Raw genomic sequence first — 20,715 nt, forward strand, 5'->3', positions numbered from 1 at the left:
TATGTATAATTGTTAATGCGCTTTTAACTATGTTTATGCTACATCAAGTAGTACTTTATTGTGCTTTGAATCCATTGCTAATTAACTACCTTAGCTAATAATGAATCAATTAATTAAGAATTGATAGTTAAAATGTATGGGTTTAAAATTTTAATTTCATACTTCTGATTTTGTTAAACCTTAGACAAATCCAAACATCATTCTATTCTTCAAGTAAAGTCCATTTATCTAACACAACTAGAATATAATCAGTCTCTAATTTGTAATATTCTTAAAATAAAATTCCCCCTCTTATACCATAAAAATTTTTCTTTTATTAAAGAAATAAGAAAAAGAATGATTTAAAATATTATAGAACATTGAAACTATAAAGAAGGATGGAAAACTAATTTAAATCTTCTAGTGTTTTAGGGTAATTTCATTGTCAAGTTCTTGAAATCGTTTCCACGAATTGTGAAATGAGTGGATTGGATTTGTCACATCAACAATTATTTAAATTGATACCAAATAGCAATAGTCAATGGTTTCAATTTGATAGTTGGGGGCGGGGATTGGGGGTGCCCGTTGAACTACAAGTAGGGATAGAGGTAGATATAGACTTGGGGAGGCAATGCCACCCCACCCCTCCCCCCACCCCTATTTTTTTAACAAAATATTAGTATATACATAGGTAGTAATTTTAGTAATTTTATTATATAAAATTACACTTTGCCCATTTTAATAATATTATCAATTCTTTTAAGTGTAATGCTATAGTCATAGGCTTTTTTATAACATTTTACAAACTATTGAGGCAACAAATTTTTATTGGTTTGCATTTGGGACTACCACTTATACCATTTTTTATATACCAATAACACTCATCACATCAATAATTCGTAAAAAAAAAATTGTAATTTTAGCATTTTCCTCATTTTAAAGACCATAAAAATTAATAGATCTAAATCTAAACAAAAATATACAAGCCCAAAAAATTAGCCTAACAACGAAAATTACCAATAGTAAACCTAAAATAAAAAATCAAGCCCAATCAACCTATTTTACCCAAAACAAACAACTTGACTCTTTAAAAATTTAAAACAAAATAATTATTTCCTTATCAAAAAAAAAAAAAAAAACCCTCAGTGGTCAAGTAGTAGAGTTGGAGGCTGGAGTCGTCACACACAACCAGAAGCAAAGTCGCCCCTAATTCCAAGTCCTAGCTTCGTCCCTGACTATAATGATATTGGTAATATATCAATGTTTATTTATTTATTTAGAGAAGATAATCAATGTTTATTTAAGTGCCGTTGATATAGCAAAATGCAACTCATTCATTATTAAATAATTGATAGATAGGATTTTAAGAATTATATGGTGTAATTACTCTTGGAATTTTAAAAGATTATGATCCCCACAAAAATATATGATACAAAATTTAAGACACAAAGTAAATTTACTTTGGTAAATCATCATATTCTCTAACATTGCATTTAAAATATATCCAAAATTTTAATTTATCATCCTCTAAAACCCTCTCTCTCCATCACCCTCCCAACCAAACACAAATAATTTTTCTCTTTTAATTTTTTTATTTTTGATAAATGAAATGATCATTCCTGCCCCCAAACACATGAACCATAATAACTCTAGTCAATGCCCGAATGACCACAAATGCCATGTGGAAACATTGGCCTCCTCGACAAAATCACAAAGCATAGGTAACGAATGACTCACATGTGGTGACAAATCATTTTTCCTCCAGTCAGATTACCCTGTAAAATCATATTCTTTAAACACGTACTTGATGTTTTGTAGAAAAAAAGAAAAAACAAAAGGTGATAGACGCGCCTTGAAGAGGAGGTGAGGGAGTTAGGTGTGTTTTCCTTTGGCTTCATGAAATCGATCCAAATATATCATCATTTCTCTCCCGGAGTGCACGGCCACGGCCAAATATCTCTATCTCTCTCTCTAGCATAACTTTCTGCTCTGCTTTGCAATTAATGCACCACTACCTTCTCAATATGATATATTTATAACCAAAACCAACCCTTTTTATTCTTTATCTTCTCTCTGCTTCCAATATTCTGATCCGAAAGCTTCATCTTTGCCAAAACACCAAAAAGGTAATCTCTGCTAATTATCCCAAACTCACACTTTTCTGTTCACTCACTCTCTTTGGTTAATCTTTCCCTTGCAAAGACCACTTTTTCTTTCAATTCTTTTTATGCTTCATTCTTGCCATTCCACTTTACTTTTCATAGTCTCTTAACCGGGTTTATTCTATTTTCCTTGTTGGTATGTGTTTGTTTCAGTTAGTAATTACTTAATTATTGCTTACGGTTACAACTTTAGCACCCAAGTAAAGCTTGTTTAGTGGCATTGAGTAATGATTCTAGAACCATTTGCATCACTGCATGTACATGTAACACCTATTGTGTTTTAGTTTTGGGTTCTAGGCTCTCTTTGTTGGTTGAGAAAAACAGAGGAAACTAAACAGAAAATCAGAAATGCTTTTGGATTTCATGTTTTTTGCGGCTGTAGTTAACCAAAACTGAAACTTTAGGCTGTGCTTAGACTGATTGTAAGAAAATTTAAATTTTGAACTGTTAATTTCTTTTGTAAACCTCTACATTTTTCTAAACAAACAGGAAAGTTGTCATTTTTGGTTACCCTGTTTTATCTGGTTTTGTCTCTTAGGAAAATCAGCTGTAATTGCTTGATCTCGTTCGTTCTGTTTCTGGTTTTCCTCTACATTTTCTAGGTTACCAAACGAACACTGTTTGTCTATTTTTTTTTCTTCTTCTTATAATAGTATAATTGCATAAGACTTATTACTTTAATCTCTTTATGCTCCTTTTTGGGTTTTGTTCATTGATACTGTGTTGACAAAATCATGCTTTTCTTTCGTCCTTTTCTGCTTTTCTAGCTTTACTTTTATCTCTTTTCGGTTCTCTCCCAAGTGGGATTTCAAAATTTTGTACATTTTTTTCCTTTTGCCCTCTCTCTCTCTCTCTCTCTCTCTCTCTCTCTCTCTTATATCTGCCTGTGCTAAAAAAGAGTCCACTGACCAGTCTTCTGCTCCGTTTGATTGCCGAGAAAAAAAAAAAGCAGGGGAAAAGGAAAAAAAAAAAAAAAAATCAAAACTTTAACTATGACTTTCTTTCTGGCAGGTTCTTAAGTTCAATAAAATTTAAACAATTTTGAACTGGGCTGGGTTGTTTTTTGAAACATCTACAGTAAGAACCAATCAAAAAGTAGGCAGTTAATAATCTTTTCCTACATTTTCTAAGCTGCCAAACGGAGATTTAGAGGTTTAAATAAGGACATATTGTGAAATTTTGTCATGGGGTGCGAAAATGTCTGGCTTGCCCTTGGTGTTGGTGTATTTTTTGGTGATTTGTTGAGCAGGAAAGGTAAGGTAAGACTTTTGAGAATTACGTGGATATTCTTATTCTAGTTTTTTTTCTTTTGTATTTCTTTGAAATACAAATGGTGGATGCTTCTTTGTTTGTGTGCTTATGTGTTAGCGAATTTGTGTGTTTTGGAAAGAGAGAGAGAATTGTTCCTCGAATGGCACTATGAGGAGACTCTAGTTGCCTCTTGAATGTGCATCTTTGCCTTGTCAGTGGAGATTCCATTGGTCTTAATTCATTATTTATATTTTTTGACGAATATGGATTTGTATGAAAAGGCAAGACATTGTTTGATGGTACCTTTTTTTTTGGCCTTAGCGTGTTCTTAATTTCCTATTTTCATTGGCTTTAATACCTTCAATACGTAGTTTGTGGATTAAATTACAATAAAATATCACCACTTGATCTGTATCTCCTGATGGAAGGCAAATGATCTGGACGGTCTTAAAACATATTCTATCCTTGTTCACATGGAAGATTTAACAATACTATTTTTTTGATTAGTTGATTTTTCTATACTTGCAGCCATTGATGGGTTCTGTGAAATTATAGATTAAATTATTCAATAAACTAATATTTCCTATTTTGTTCAGTTGGTTTCAATGTCGATTCTCGTAACTTCCAACAGGTTATGCATTTGACCAAGATAAAATGAGGCCAGATTTCTATACAGAAGTGTAAAGTGGCTTGTGTTTTTATGTGTGAGAATCTTTGGTGTTTGAATGGTCTTTATCCTTGGTTGACTATTCTATTATCTCAAAATTTCATGTGAGATCTGGTCTGGCTAAGGAGGAAACTTCTCCCTTATTTACATCTGATGTAATGTTTTCTTTCTGGAGCTGAGTAAATGGGGAGTTGTGTATCAACTAGTAGTCGGAGTACTTGTAGTAGCGGGAGCAATGGAGAGACAGTCTCTCCCTCTTGTTTTTGCGGGCAAAAGAGAACGAGGAGAACATTCTCAGACCATGTTGTTAGCTTGCAGCATCTACCATCCATACCGAACAGGATTTTTATGAATGGAAAGAGCCGTACTTCTTGCATATTCACACAGCAGGGCCGCAAGGGTATAAACCAGGATGCCATGGTTGTCTGGGAAGTAAGTTCTGTTCTTTAGGTTGGAATGATATCTAATTATATTTGGTTTCTGGTTTCTTAGTCTGGATTTGAATTCCTGCAGGATTTCATGTCAGAAGATGCTATATTTTGTGGTATCTTTGATGGCCATGGTCCACATGGCCATCTTGTTGCACGCAAAGTAAGGGATGTCCTGCCGATAAAGTTATTATCATTCTTGCATTCTTATCAGTCAAGGTCAAATGGGTCAAATACAACTTGCTTCAGAGGGAATCTGAAGAGATCAGATGGTGGAGATTCAGAGAAGGATTGCTCAACGGAGGATAAATTAAATTCTATATGGAGAGAAGCTTTCTTAAAGTCATACAAGGCCATGGATAAAGAGCTGAGGTCTCATCCAAATTTGGACTGCTTCTGTAGTGGTAGCACCGCTGTCACCATAGTGAAACAGGTATGCCAGAAAACATTGCCCATACTGATCATTATACTCCACTTGTTATGCCTCTTCTTATTTGCTTCTGTTTATAGGGCTCAAGCCTTTTATGGGATATATTGGGGATTCTCGAGCAATTATGGGTCTAGGGACAGTAATGATTCCATGATGGCAATCCAGTTGACTGTTGATTTAAAGCCCGATTTGCCAAGTATGTATTATGATATACTTATATTTCAATTTTCTTGATTATATATATATATATATATGCTTATCGTGTGTGCCTAATTCTGTTGATGTGATGTAAATTCATATAGGGGAGGCTGAAAGAATTAAACGTTGTAAGGGTAGGGTCTTTGCTTTGCAAGATGAGCCTGAAGTGCCTAGGGTATGGTTGCCATTTGATGATGCACCTGGATTAGCAATGGCTCGAGCATTTGGGGATTTCTGTTTGAAGGAGTATGGGGTGATCTCCATACCTGAATTCTCTCACGGCTACTGACGGACAGAGATCAGTTCATCGTTCTTGCCTCTGATGGGGTAAATGTTTCATTCTCTGATGGTTGCATTTGTTCTTTCCTTTTTATTTTATTTCCTTCCAATTTCCATATCTTAATTCAATTCCCTTCCACTTTGTAAAATTCATGGGCGAGAATAAACTAATTTTCCACTCTAAGTTATGCCGGTTGCTCGCCATAAACTAGGTGGTGCTGCCTGTGGATCATATCCTACAATTTGCAATAATCTGGTGACTGAGATTTATTTTTTGGGGGTAGGTGGGGAGGCTAAAATGGCTTCCAGAATCCAATATTCAAGTAATAGAATTGGAAAGGATGTTTCTTATAGATATCACCACCAAACATAAAAAGTTGGATGGACTTACGCTGGGCTTATGAATCAACAGGAAAAATTTTTAGACAGTCATGGTGTGCCAGGTTGCCCAGACTGCATTCTCTGATTCTCTCTCTTTTTTCCCCTTTTTCTTAGTGCAATAATTTTTTGCTTTACTGACGCTGAGTTAATAAGTAGTTTGATCTTTGCTGCTTTTGATCTGTTTTATGGCTTTATAAAACTTCTTTATGTTCAAAGTATGAAGATTTTTGTACATCATTGCTAATCAAAACTAGTGATTTATGGCTCATATGTTTGGCAAATGCATGGAATTTCACTTAACAAGTATTGTCTATTCTGTTAGTTGATAGTGATCTGATACATGACATGTTAACATTTTGATGGCCACAAATTCATTACTAGCTATGAGTTGAAAAGAGGCGGAATGTCTGTAAGGTTTCCATTTTAGATAGTCAAACATCATGGCTTTTTGGATTATTGTATTGACGGGGTCAAAGTGGTTGGGTTAAGATTGGAGCAATGGAGCTAGTTCCTGTTTCATGCTTTTTTTCATGTTGTAGAATCACATGGTTTCTTGTTTGGGTGAGGATTGAACTGGGCCAGATTTATATAAATAGAGGCACATGCATCAGTACATATGTGGATGCATGCTAGTGCACTTGTGCACACTTGTGAGCTTGCACACATGATCGTACATAATCAAGTTAGGGTTGAATTGCTTCTTGAGAACACACACACATGCGTGTATGTAGTGAAGTAGAAGTGGAAATGCTTTTTTGAGAAATGACACTCAAAAAGGCAAATAGTTTGTTAATCTTTAGGTAATGCTCTGCCTGTATGAGGTTTGTGGAAACAATATAAATGATTCCCACAATTGTGAAAGCAAACATTACTAAAATAAAAGGAACCAATGGTCAGAAATCTTATTGAGCAAGTATAAGTGATATGATCCCCAGAATTAGTTGACTCTGAAAACTATTTCTAATTAGATTTGAAACTTGATTAGTTACTTGAAAGTAGACCTAGAGGACCAAAGTAAAACTACCTTATAAGCATTAGTTCTTGCCTTGTATGAATGTCTTCTTGATCATCATAATCTGGGAGTTTGGTATATTGGAAGCATATATCTCTTACAACTGCCCGGTATAGGGGAGTAGTTTCTTCTAGTTGTATGTTATTGTTAGCTAACCAAGAAAAAGAAGAAAGAGGAAAGTGAGTACATACTTATTTTCATAATTATAGGCATTGTGGAGAATAAGAACCATTCTGCATAATGATGTTAGGATATGCATAATTAGAATCCTTGGCTTGTAGAAGTGTATGTATAGTTAAAGATTTTTTTTCCCTTTTTTCTAATGCAGTTTTCATCCTATGGATTTCCAAATAAAAAAATAAAAAACTTCTACGAAGACAACTCACAGTTTAAGCCATATATATGTATATATATATATATATTTTTTTTTTTTTAAAAACAACCATAGTTTATAATAACATGAAAATTAAAAATATTGCTACATACTAACAGACGTAGTAGTTCAGAAAAAAGAAAAAAAAGAAAAAAAGATGTACTAATTCATAATAGCAGAGAACTTAAATAGTTTGCATTTTTGCAATAAATATAATACTGACGGGTACAACAATGTTTGCACTGTAATTCAGATTATGAAGTCAGTTATGCAGAATGCAAAAGAACTCTTTGTGAGATTTACCTCTTATTAAATAGCAGTAATAGTTGCTCTGTTTGCCAATACAGTCAGGTGACATCTACGCTAAATTGGTATGATGAATACTGTTGATGTTTTGAAATAATACAAGATATTGGGAATCATCCTCATAAAACAGTTATATTCAAGGATATCATGGTTAAAGAAATTTGTTAAGACCACCTTTCAGTTAGTATTTACTTAGTTACCAGTGGAAAGCCTCTTCTTCTATATTTATTTGTTGACACTTTGAGATTTTTTTGGGTTGAGTAGTCAAGCTGGTTAACTACAGTACAATGTTAAGTAAACTTAAATTATTATTTTACCATTCTTCCCCATTCCAATACAGCTTACTAAGTTGTTAAGAGCTAATGGTAGGATGAGGGAATGGTGAGATGAGTGATGGTCTGGAATGGAGTTATGGGCTTACTAGTAAGTGCTTTGATGGTCCTCCTATCTACAAATGATTCTTTTTTCCTGTAATTGTAGTTTTTCATACATGGAACCCTTCGTTCATGGTTCATTAATATGAATGTCTAGATTTGCTGTAAAAGCAAAGAATTGTTGACTCTTGTATGCTAGATTACTCTAATTCCAATGGGAATTGGCCTTTGCCCATTTATTTGCATTATCCTAGATTTGTAGCCTTGGAGAGTTAATTCATGAAATATTTTCACCCCCAATTTTATAATTTGCTAAATTTATTATCCCCTTGGAATCAGCTTTCTCTGGGTTAGGCTTCCTATTGTTTACCTCTACTAGATCTCACAAAAGTAGGAGCTTTGTGCATTGGGTACAATCTAATATTGTTATTACCCAATTCTTCTATTGACTAGAAAATTTTGTGCATGCATAACATAGAGGTGAGAATTTATCCTTATAGATGGATCCCAATAAAGAGAGAGTGTAGAAACTAGGATAGATTGAAGTCTCAACATAATGACAAAGCAGAAACTTAACTGGAACAATAAAAATGATCTTTGTTAAATTACCGATTGCCCTAAAAGCTTAAACTATTAGAAAATGGTGAGTTTAATCACTTAACCATAATTCTAACACTCCCCCTCACTTGTGGGCTTAAACTTCCCCTTTATAAGTGGGGTTCAACAAGTGGGAATTTAACGTTTTAAATGGGAGGTGGAGTGAAGACAAGGATCGAAGTCAGGATCTCCTGGTTTGATACCATGTTAAATTATTGATTGTCCTAAAAACTTAAGCTATTAGGAAATTGTGAGATTAATTACTTAACCATAATTCTAACAATCTTCAAAATTATTTTATGGGATTTGGAGAATAGAAAAAGACTTACATGACTTTCTGATAACCTGTTCAAGTTTTCATCTCTGAGCGTTGGGTGTCCTTGAGTTGCCTGAAATCATTTTATGTTCTTTTTCTTTTGAATGGTTCTAATTTGGTTTCATTACAGGTTTGGGATGTCTTGAGCAATGAAGAGGTGGTTGAGATAGTATCCACAGCTCCAACCCGATCGTCAGCTGCAAGGATCCTGGTGGACTCGGCTGCTCGTGAATGGAAACTCAAATACCCAACTTCGAAGATGGATGACTGTGCAGTGGTTTGTTTGTTTCTGGATGGGAAAATGGATGCAGAATCTGATTATGATGAACAAAACTTCTCCTCTGCAACCCTTCAGAGCAATCATTCTGGTAATGCTATTGAATCAGATGATGGCCAGAAGTCTGAACCATCTTTGCAAAGGAACTTTACAGTCAGGTCATCAGAAGAAAATGATGCGTACGGACGATTACCTGTTGAGGTTGAAGGAATGAGGAAACCGTAGCGGCTGAAGATCAGAATTGGTTAGGTTTGGAAGGCGTCACACGAGTGAACTCACTTGTTCAACTTCCCAGATTTTCTGAGGAGAGGCCAAACCCTGAAATTTTGTGATTTCTATAGAAATGGAATGGAGCTAGTTTTCTTGTATTACCTTGGTCTTGGCACCTTACAAATACAAGAAGAAAACCTTTCTTCTTTGGTGACATTTTGTCCAAGGTTGTGTATGTACATTTAAAGCCACAATCAATGTTTTGTTCTTTTGTATTGCACAGAAATTCAGTCGAAATCGCTTTCATCATGGAATGGTATCAGCATGGTTCCAATTTCTGTGGTGATAATATCTCATTGCGTAAGGATATTTGCACATGCCAAGTTTTGTGTGACACTATTATGGGTTCAGTTCTCAAGCTAAATTGTACTTAATGATACCTAGTTAAGTTTATATGTTGTGATGTGGAAGATCCTGAAATGCCTGTTTTTGTTGCTTGAGAGACAGCTTTTGCTGCCTGGAATAGTCTCCTCTTTAAGGGTATAATTGTCACCGGCTGATATGTGATTGAGAGATCAGTGAAACAAAGGAATTGGAATCGATGTTAATCCTAAAACAGTATTGAGTATCATTTTCAAACTGTGTTCAATGAGTTGTCCTTGGGTTGGTGAATATGATAATGGTAGATGGATACTCGTGATTACAACTTGCAACAAGGCGTGGGGACGCAGTGGTTCTAGCCTGCACAATACATTAATGAGTATATGCTGTAGAATGGTAGGAAGTATTATTATTATTATTATTATTATATACTGAGGTAGTGTTTTAACCTTTAATAAGATTTCTACTTATTGTTTGCGAACACTAGGAAATCTAATGAATCCATAATATGATGGATGAAACTCGAGACTTACGGGTATGGTATGCCTTTTAAGTCCATTGAGTTTACAACCCAGATGTCTCTAAGAGACATCAAAGTAAATAATTAGTTTAAGTAAATAAAATAAGGGTAAATTAAATTTTTGGTCTTGAAACATGGTTAAGTTGGATTTTTGTTTCTAAAATATTAAAAAATGTGACAATTTAGTCTCAGTCATTTTTTTTTTTCATTTTTATTTTTATTTTGGCAGATGTCATTTGATACAGTATTTTTATTAATGTGGCATTAATTAAATATCAAGATAACTGATTATATTTTTGTTCTCTAAAATACGTAAATTGATTTGTCCCTCAAATTAAAAAAAAAAAAAAAGAAATTCCATCCTTCAAATATTTAAAATGTAATAATTTAGTTCTTGTGTCAATTCTTTTCTATCTCACATCACTCACTATTTAACGTGGTTTCAAATAAGATGATTGTCATGTGGGATGAGTTTAAGAATCTTGATTGAATGATGATTTATATAATAATAATAATAATAATATGATGAAACACTTACACAACCCCCACCTCTTTTTTTATGGAAGGAGCATTATTAACGTAGACAAGCTGCATGAGAGAGTTTTATTGTGTTTTCAATTAGAAAATCTTTGAATCTATGGCTTAAAGCATGCCGTTGTGGCATTGAAGAGGCATGGATGCAGTGGGTTGTGTAGTAGCAATAATTATTTTATACATCAGGTATATGCACTATTTTTTTGACAGTGTATGGTCTTATAATTATGAGAATATGTATATATCTGATACATGAGATACATGTTTGTAATTATTAGCGAAAGAGTCTTAGTTGGAGGCAATTTGTTTGATAATTTACATTTATAATGATTTTTGTTGATTCTTACTTTCCCATGGTTGTGAGGTACATGGTTTGGGAGAAATAAAGAAGAGGGGAAGAGAAAGATCTTGAAAAAGAAAAATAAGAGAAGGAAAAGAAAGAAAATAAAAAGTCATATTAATGTAAGTGAGAATTTACGGAAAGAGTAAATTATTATTTTTAAATATAGACAAAAATCAAACTTACCCAATATTTAAGGAACCAAAAGGTATAGGTTAGCTACATCAACACTCTATTCAACAATGAATCACCACCCACGCCAGCCAAAATGGATCAAAATCAAACTTTTTAAATTTGGAATACCAAAATTAATCTTTAATCATATTTAGGGACCAAAAGTATAATAGTAAAATAAAAATAAACTGTATAGTATGAGTCCTATACCCTCTCTTTATTATTATTTTTGTTCTCTCACTCTCAAATGAAAAATATATATTTGGTCCTTCAAATTTAGTTTAGGTTATATTTTAATCTTTGAAATTCCTTTTAGTCTTCAACCCTTTTTTTTTTTTTTTTTTTTAATTGTGATAATTTAATCCTTACGTTCCCTTCCTGTTATAGTTTTTACTTACATGGCTAATAAAGCATCAAAGCAAACATTTTTTTTTGGTCCTTTTATAAATATTTTTAATATAAATAAAAATTCTATTCTAGTCTAATCTAAGTATATATGTGTGTACTTTCTTAAAAAAAAAAAAGTATATATGTGTGTGAAACTCCTACTATAGACTTGAATCCCGACTTTTACTCTCACACTCCACAAACACTTATACTTGACTCCTTTTATTGTAAACTTGAATCATTTTATTAAGCGACTTTGACCTTGGATAATCTACTCATTGGCTGCTAACTAGCCCCAGTTTCGAGTCCCAAAGCCACATTATATTTAAGACTACTTTAGTACTCCGTTAATAAACAAAAAATAAAAATTATATACTTGGTATATTTAATTTTTAGGAATACCTAAAAATAACTACTTTTTTTTTTTTTTTAGTAATTTTAAAGAACTAAAAATAGACCGAATGCTTCTTCTCAAAAAAAAAAAAAAAGGGGGGGGGGGGACCAAACATATATATTTTTTGTTTATTTGGTTTTTTTATTATATAAAAAGAGTATTGTATTATGTATCTTTGAATCTAATTCTTAATAGAGCCTCTTTGTGAATCAATTAAAAATGCTAGATTCACCATCATCCAGTTAGGCGAGTTGATACCTCCCTAAGTCAAAAAGTACTTACAGAAGCTTGGGTTATAACTGCCGGATTACAATCAATATATATATATATATATATAAAAGTATTTCTAATTATTAAAAAAGAAAAAAAAAAAAATGCTAGATTTGACCTTGAAGTTCTTAGACATCACACAAACCCCTTGCTTATAATGTAATAGTCTAACTACCCTCCTTAATTAATTTTCTTACTTTGAATTTTTTATTTTTTTTGAGAATGTTCTTACTTTGAATTGAATCTAAATAAAAACTTCTAGTTTAATTTTGACACTTCTAAGAATATAAGTTCATATATATATATATATATATATTTAAATAAAAACTTAAAATGAATCATATATTGACTAATAAAGATTTTAACTTACTTTTCGACTTAAACCAATATAATTGTATAAAATTAAGAAATTCAAAAATGAAATAATAAAAAGCCCTAATACTATCAATTCAAACAATCTAAAAATCAAAGAAGTACACTAGTACAATCTAATTTAAAAATATAAGATTTAACTAAATTTTTTACTTACCTTTATCACTTCACAATTTTTTCTTCTTCCTCCTTTTCTCTTTTCGTTTGTATTTTTGTTCCTTGTTAAGCCAACCATTTGGAATCAGGCATAAGACCACCTTTTATTTTGTTTTGAGAATGGGGATTACATCTAAAAAAATGTGTATTTTTTATTCTCTTCACATTTTAAAACTCTTTCAAAGAATTGGTCCCTCAATTATTATTATTATTTTTTGGAGAGTAAAATTACATAAAACTTCCAAATCATTATATATATACACACACTCACACTCTCTGACAATCTTTGCTAGCAACCAACTACATCAATGAATTTTATTCGAGTATTTTTTAGGGGCTTAAACCCTAATAAGTTATGGCTGGTTTTATTAGTGTTTAAGCACCTAAAAATACTCAAATCAACGAAACCAACTACAACAACGGAATTTATTCAAGTATATTCAGGGGCTTAAACATTAATAAGTTTTGGCTTAAACTCTAATAACTTTCCAATAATTGACTTAATATGATAATACCAAAAGCCTTATAATTTAACTAGCTTCTCTGGTGTTTTTAATAGAAATGTACATGGTTCAAATCACCCTCCCCTCTCCTAAGTATTAAATTATCAACAACCAAAAAAAAAAAAAAAAAACCAATATAATGATAAATTAAGAAATGCATTATTCAAAAACTAAATAATAAATTCATTATTCATTATTCAACATGAGGCTAGAATTAGCGTCATAAATCATAATCTGCAATGATCAAGGCTGGGGGTAGCTGTTCTTAGAAAGAAACTTTGGCAACCATTAGGACCTTTGGAGGTCGAAGCAAAAGCTTTTGAGGCTGGTTTGTTGTTTGCTCAAGACATTGTAATCCGAGAAATAATCCTTGAGGGTGACTCTCTTGTGGTTTCTAATGCACTTGCACGAAAATCTGACTCTCCTTCATCAATAGCTTCAGTTTTTTATGGCATTACCTTCCTATCACATGAGCTTCGTAGGGTTTGAAGTATCACATAAGCGAAGGAATGGAAACCAACCAGTCCACTTGTTGAGCATTATGCTATTTGGATAAGTTGGATTGAAAAGAACCCTTATTTCATAATACCTCCCCTAAGTATTAAATTATCAACAACCAAAAAAAAAAAAAAAAAAAACCAATATAATGATAAATTAAGAAATGCATTATTCAAAAACTAAATAATAAATTCATTATTCATTATTCAACATGAGGCTAAAATTAGCGTCATAAATCATAATCTGCAATGATCAAGGCTGGGGGTAGCTGCTCTTAGAAAGAAACTTTGGCAACCATTAGGACCTTTGGAGGTCGAAGCAAAAGCCTTTGAGGCTGGTTTGTTATTTGCTCAAGACATTGTAATCTGAGAAATAATCCTTGAGGGTGACTCTCTTGTGGTTTCTAATGCACTTGCACGAAAATCTGACTCTCCTTCATCAATAGCTTCAGTTTTTTATGGCATTACCTCCCTATCACATGAGCTTCGTAGGGTTTGAAGTATCACATAAGCGAAGGAATGGAAACCAACCAGTCCACTTGTTGAGCATTATGCTATTTGGATAAGTTGGATTGAAAAGAACCCTTATTTCATAATATACGCTATCTCAAATAATGTACACTTTTTTCCTTTGAATTAATAAAATTTCAGTCTTTCCTATAAAATAAAAATTAATAAAAAAATTCCCTAATTTAATCAATTCAAACAATCTAACCATAAAAAGATACATTTAAAAAAAAAAAATTAGGGTTTAAATAATTTTATTTATTTATTTTTACCTACATTAACTGCTTCACAAAAATTTTCTTCTTCTTCAAATTGAGAGGCACCCCTTGGAAGAGGGCTTGGGAAAACTTTTTTGCAATGAGATCTACTCTTTCAAAAGTATAGAAGTTCCAAAATCAGTGGGTGCGATATGTATGTGGTTCCGCCACTAACTAGAATGATATTAAAACATTTTATTGTTAGTTTTGTACGCAAATTTTCAGCTGAAGTTTATTCACGATCGTCAATATACATCTTACAAAAATGAGTGAATCTAGAACACCGGTGTGGAGTTATCACGGACTCTCTGAAGTTTTAGTTAGAAGTAATGCTTTTTTTCTTTTTTCCTTTTTTCCCGAAAAGTCAAATCAATATTTATTTTTTTACGTACCTTGTTCTTCGACTTTCCACTCTTGTTTAGGTGGTTACTGATGGTGAACCATTTTCTAGAATCGTATGGCAAGTAACAGTTTATAATTGCCGGGGGCATAGATCATGAGGTGTGGTTAACTAGTTGTCGTTGTCGGTGATCCTTTTTATAAAGGGCAATATTAGAGACGCAACAAATTTCACAATTTTTTTTTTCACGCATCTGAAACACTCTATCATTATTTTATGACACACCAATTATGAACTGTTGCATTTGAAATACTCTTTTATCACTTTATGACACACCAATTATGGACTGACACCTCAACCGATGTGAAATTTGTTGTCAAATTCTTTGTATACTTAGACTTCACTTTTATCTTTCCTGGATTGCTATTTGCCAGTCTTAACTATGAAATTATATCCTAACCAAATTCCTTTTAGTTTCCTTCATAAAAATTCTTTGTGTCTTTTTCTTTAGATTACTTTGATGACAATTTATGTAAACTAATCTATTTCAAAGCCATACATCAATTAATATCATAGATTATAAATTAGATTATAAATGTAATTAACTATATATCATTATATATCCAAGATAAATTAATTTTCTTTTTAATTTTTTCTCTTTTTGTTAAATTAATTTTTCAAATATGATATTCAATTCTCTATATGAAATCAACCTTAGTTTTAGTTAGTATTATTCATTAAACTATGTATTTAATACATCAAATTAACCTAAATTTGATTAATATTAAATAATTTTATTTAATTAATATTTATATATAAAAGCCCCACATAAATCCTTTGCCTTAGGCCTCAAATTAGGTTGGGCTAGCCTTGATCGTATGGCAAGTAACGGTTTATAATTGCCGGGGGCATAAATCATGAGGTGTGGTTAACTAGTTGTGGTTGTTGGTGATCCATTTTATAAAGAGCAATGTTAGAGATGTAACAAATTTCACAATTTTTTTTTTCACACATTTGGAACACTCTATCATCATTTTATAACACACCGATTATGGACTGTCGCATCTGAAGTACTCTATCATCACTTTATGACACACAAATTATGGATTGTCACCTTAGCCAGTGTGAAATTTGTTGTCAAATTCTTTGTATACTTAGACTTCACTTTTATCTTTCTTGGATTGCTATTTGCCAGTTTTAACTGTGAAATTATATCCTAACCAAATTCCTTTTAGTTTCCTTCAGAACAATTCTTTGTGTCTTTCTCTTTAGATTACTTTGATGACAATTTATCTTAAGATAGCAAATACACTTTTAAAACTTGCATAATTTAGGTTTATTATAAATTTATACTTATAATGATACATTAGTTGTAGAAACTGATCATAAACTCCCAATATAGAGAATGTTGGCCACTCTTGGTTCCATCTTTATTGTTGAACTGGTGGATTATCATTACCATAATTAAAACATATGAAGATACTGTTTACCTAAACCATATCATTGCCATTGTGCTGGTTAGCTCTATAATTAATGAAAGTGTGATCCATCAGATGCTGGGAACCTATCTCTACGCTGCTAATGTGGTTAGATGGCAGAGAGACGTTGATGCAGAACTGAAAACCGTTCTTCAATTACAACAGAAGATGGAGGCACATAAATAAGCAATGTACAGAGTCCATTAGTAGCCGCTAGAGCTGTTGGTTAAGAGTAAAGATAATTGTAGTAAGTAGTAAAGTAAAGGCCCAAAACACTTCAACCGTGTCAAACCAAAAAGCACATTGCCTTCAACTTGCATGAAATTCTCAGTAATCAGCTAGGAAGAGAGTCCATCCGTGATGCACCCGTCCCTTTACATGTTAGCTAAAGAAGGTAAAGTCCTTAACCAAAATCAAATTCAATTGTCAGAAGTGAATAAATAAGCTTTATATTCTCAAGAAAGTATCTTGTGTATCTGATATATGCAGTATTTCTCTTATAATACGTAAATCATCCCCACAATTGTAGGACCTATATATGCTAAAGGATGCATATGTCAGTTGATAAGATAATTATTGCTTCTTCTCACATGCTTTTGTATTGCACCATCCATGGCCTTCACGGGGTAAACCGTCTCTTAACTAGCCGTCAAAAGTTCACCCAACTTCGTTGAAACCTGAACTATTTATAGAGCAATTCGATACACCTTCTGCCTCACTTAACCACCTTCTGTCATCTTTCTCAAATAGTCTCCATAATGGCTAAGAAAACCAGTTCAGTTCTCCTTGCTCAGCTTTTCATAGTCAATATCTTGCTTGCAATAGCTGGTCAAGCTATTGCTGGACGTCATGTCTCAGACTCCAAGAATGTTGATATAAAACAGCCTGATTGGTTGATTTCAGATGGCAGTGTGCTCATTCCTGGCATTGGGCGGGTGACATTGCCACCATTTTATAAAAAATTTCCTTTTAATCCATACATTACACCCATTGGCAACAGTGGAAACCAATTTCCAGGGGTTGAGGCCCCAAATCCTGGCCCTGGTGGTGGCAATCCAGCACCAAACCATCCATGATGTTAAACTTCCAGGAACTAAGTGTGCTAGAAGCATGTATTCGAGTCTATTGTGCTCTCTAAAATAAATATGCACATGTTGGAGTCTGCCATTGTAATGATGTATGTCCCTTATGTTTCCTTATCTATGCAGTTATATTTGTAATTCCACGTCATTTGTAATCCAGTAGGCATGCTTGGGTTGCATGGTATTTGTTAAAAAAAAAAATAAGAGAGGTTTATTTTGGTAATGTTAGCAATGTGGTGTTTGCGTGCACTAATGCATTCTTCCGCAATCAATTTTTCTTTTGCATCTGCACACGACATTGCCATTATACATGAAAGAGATTTATTATAGTACAAAACCATTTCGTACTCACAGTTCATTAAAATGAGTATACACTATACCGCATTGAAAGAAATAGGACATCCATTTTTGGGTAGCTCTACGCAAGTATCACAGGAGTAGCATAATAGCATTCATTAGGATGCGGTTTACACTATGATCTTTTTGATTTTTTTTTTTGGCTGAGATACACTATGATCAAACCACTGAATTGAATGAAAGACATTCTAATGTCACATATTATTTGAATTGAACTGTAGCAAATTCCCAATAGTCAAATTTTCGTAATTGTATGATAAGAACCACTTAAATTAAGTGGTTACCTTCCTTAAAGTCATTTCAACCACAACACAGATAATAAAATAATCTCATTCACAAAACATGCGAAAAGGGAGAGTGAGAGAGAAATCTAACGAAAACAAGTAGTGGTTGCCATGACATCTATGTTCTTTCTTCGTACAAAAGCTATCCTTCATTTTTTTTCCCGGAAAGTTAAACAAGCCATCCACTGATCAGATAGAAGGCTAATTAGCTTTTTAATACCTCATAGCAAAACCATCTCCATCATAAACCAACCAACTAAATTCAAGCTATCAACTATCCTAAATATCACCATGGAGCTATCAATTTATTAATATTGTGCTAGATGCAACAAGATCACCTTGTTTAGTTGATTTATCCGGGGTCAATTCTGAGCAGTTAGTCCAAAAGACGTTACATGGCTTTCAGCTCAAAATTTATCTTCTTGATGCAAACAAAGAAAAGAAATCTCATTATCAAATACAGAAAATCATGAAGAAACTAATTATGATAATTCTAGATCTGTGTACTGTATAAGGAAATTTTTACTGGATGTGCAGTGCTGAGACGTGCATATATGATAAGAGGTTTGTGGAGATCAAATACAAACAATGAACATAAGCTAATAGCAAAACTAGGTCTCAGATAATATCATTCCTTAATTTCATAGAAGTTTCTAACCATCATAAAATACATGAAGAAAGGGCAACAGGAAAGGTATTAGAAGAAAAATAGTATCAAAATTTCTTTGATCAAAAGGGCACAGCATTTCTCAACATCAAGAAAGACACCTATAACTCTAAAATCGCATGATCTGAATCTGACCAAGCCAACAGGAGCAAGTGCCTTCAAGCTTGGAAATGAATCTAACATTGCAGTGATATTTTAATGTCATACAAATTCCCTGCAAAAGAAGTGTATATTCTATCTGGGTTAGTAAAAGTAACAAGTGAAAAGCAGCTGCAAATTATTAATAGAAAGTAATTATAGATTCCATGTAACGTGAGTCAAATTTGAAAATTTCTAATATAGTAATCACTGCCTTCTATGAATCAATTATTACATTCTAATCTTAAAACATTCTGTTCTTAGAATTTTCCTGTAAAAAATGTTCCATCCCATTGATCCATATTTGCAATTTTCAAGTACATGAAAGCAAGCAACAAGGGCTCAAAAGAATCCAACATTTGAGCTTATACACAGAAAATTACTTGTATTAAGTAGACCTTCATAAATAGATAAAAAGGGATATAGGAAAACTTTTCAGGAAACAACTATCATGTTATGAACAGTCATAATTGTTTGTTCTCTTTACGTTTCTGACCAATTTGTTGTTAAAAAAGGTTGATAATTTATGAGGTTGCACCCATAAAAGAGATTTTTTTTAGACAATATATAAAAAGTGCAATATTTCAGATCATAACGCATATGAGCATATCAATTCAATGACCAAAATGAGAATAGATACATACAAAAAAATTGTTCACAAGTCCCAACTCATATTATACAAAAGTGAGCAAAAAAGAATAAAAGAGAAGGAATTTAAGGTGGACCTGGTAAAAGGAAATGTGGGTGTTGATTAGAAATCAAAGCCCAAGAATCTTGAAAAGAATGAAGCAGAGGAAGCCAACGAATGTGGAGAGGAAAAGGTAATCGATGAAGACAAAGACTTTGGTTGACCCATGATTCCTTTTCTTGTACTTGTTGTTGTTGTTGTTGTTGTTGTTGGGAGTGTTTGTGTTGGTGGCGGTGGCGGTGGCGTTCTTGTAGTCGGGTTCGTCCAGCTGCTCCAGTTTCGCCATTGGAGTTGCAAACTGGATCAGGGATCTATTGTTGCGGGGTTTGTACTTTCTAGGCAATCAAACAATTTTTTTTTTTTTTTTTTGGAGGGGGGGGGTGTTTGGCGGTTGGGAGTAGCATAATTTTAGAAATAAATAAATAAGGATGTTTATCCCACATTAGTGTATGTGTTAGAGTTTTAGTCCTTATAACTTCATACAACTACTATAACAGTTAAACTATTTTGTAGTGGTATTCTGATTATGTAATATATATATATATATATAAAAGATGTTTGTCCCATATTAGTTGTGTATTTTAGAATTTCAGTCCTTATAACCCAAAACTACTACTACAAAAGTTAGGCATTTTTGTAGTGGTACTTTAGTTATGTAATATATTATAAATTTGTTTAAAAAACTCAATATACTACTTTCGTATTTGTGTGTTCTAGTAAATATTACTGTTTCATTTAAAAAAAAAAAAACTAGAGTTATTTAATTATGTAGCACTTTTTTGAAATTCCAAGTGAAACTTAAGTTTTCCAAATTTGAGTTCTAAGTGTCATAATATTTGAAACTCCCAAACTTGAGTTTGAAAAACTTGAGTTTCAAAAAGGGAAAAAAAAATTGGAAAATAACACTAAGCTGCAAACAATTTCGTTAGTTAGCAATATTTCTAAACTATTTAACAAACTAAAATCTCGAGTTTCTTAGACTCGAGTTCACTATAGCAACTTAAGTCTTAGAAACTCAAGTTTTGCATGTCCACATGAAACTCGAGTCTTATAGACTCGAGTTCTTGCTCCAAAAACCAATGATCTCAGCTCCCTAAAACCCACTTCCTTCTTCATTCTTCATCTCATGATCTTCGAATTTAAAACCAA

General features: G+C 32.8%; 2 protein-coding genes and 1 long non-coding RNA gene across 3 annotated transcripts; 2 read left to right on the forward strand and 1 right to left on the reverse strand.

Moving 5' to 3' along the window:
- Positions 1-1,917: 1,917 nt before the first annotated feature.
- LOC136067046 (probable protein phosphatase 2C 52) lies at positions 1,918-9,591 on the forward strand. The gene is given in 9 exon segments (XM_065772302.1): positions 1,918-2,105; positions 3,989-4,491; positions 4,573-4,920; positions 5,006-5,045; positions 5,048-5,113; positions 5,220-5,393; positions 5,396-5,442; positions 8,884-9,235; positions 9,238-9,591. Coding segments are annotated over 8 exon segments (1,401 nt in total). The 5' UTR covers positions 1,918-2,105; positions 3,989-4,242; the 3' UTR covers positions 9,363-9,591.
- Positions 9,592-17,108: 7,517 nt separating this feature from the next.
- On the forward strand, positions 17,109-17,426 carry LOC111998566 (uncharacterized). Its single transcript, XM_024030655.2, has one exon. The coding sequence runs from the start codon at positions 17,109-17,111 to the stop codon at positions 17,424-17,426; it is 318 nt and encodes a 105-aa protein (XP_023886423.1).
- A 1,250-nt stretch (positions 17,427-18,676) lies between these two features.
- Positions 18,677-19,916, reverse strand: LOC136067047 (uncharacterized). Its single transcript, XR_010628566.1, has 2 exons — positions 19,604-19,916; positions 18,677-18,954 (listed from the first exon to the last, which is right to left on the reverse strand). It is a non-coding gene; the product is annotated as an uncharacterized LOC136067047 (long non-coding RNA).
- Between the last annotated feature and the right edge of the window lie 799 nt (positions 19,917-20,715).

This window comes from Quercus suber, unplaced genomic scaffold, assembly GCF_002906115.3.
Source record: "Quercus suber isolate HL8 unplaced genomic scaffold, Cork oak 2.0 scaffold_56, whole genome shotgun sequence".
Taxonomy (NCBI): Eukaryota; Viridiplantae; Streptophyta; class Magnoliopsida; order Fagales; family Fagaceae; genus Quercus; species Quercus suber.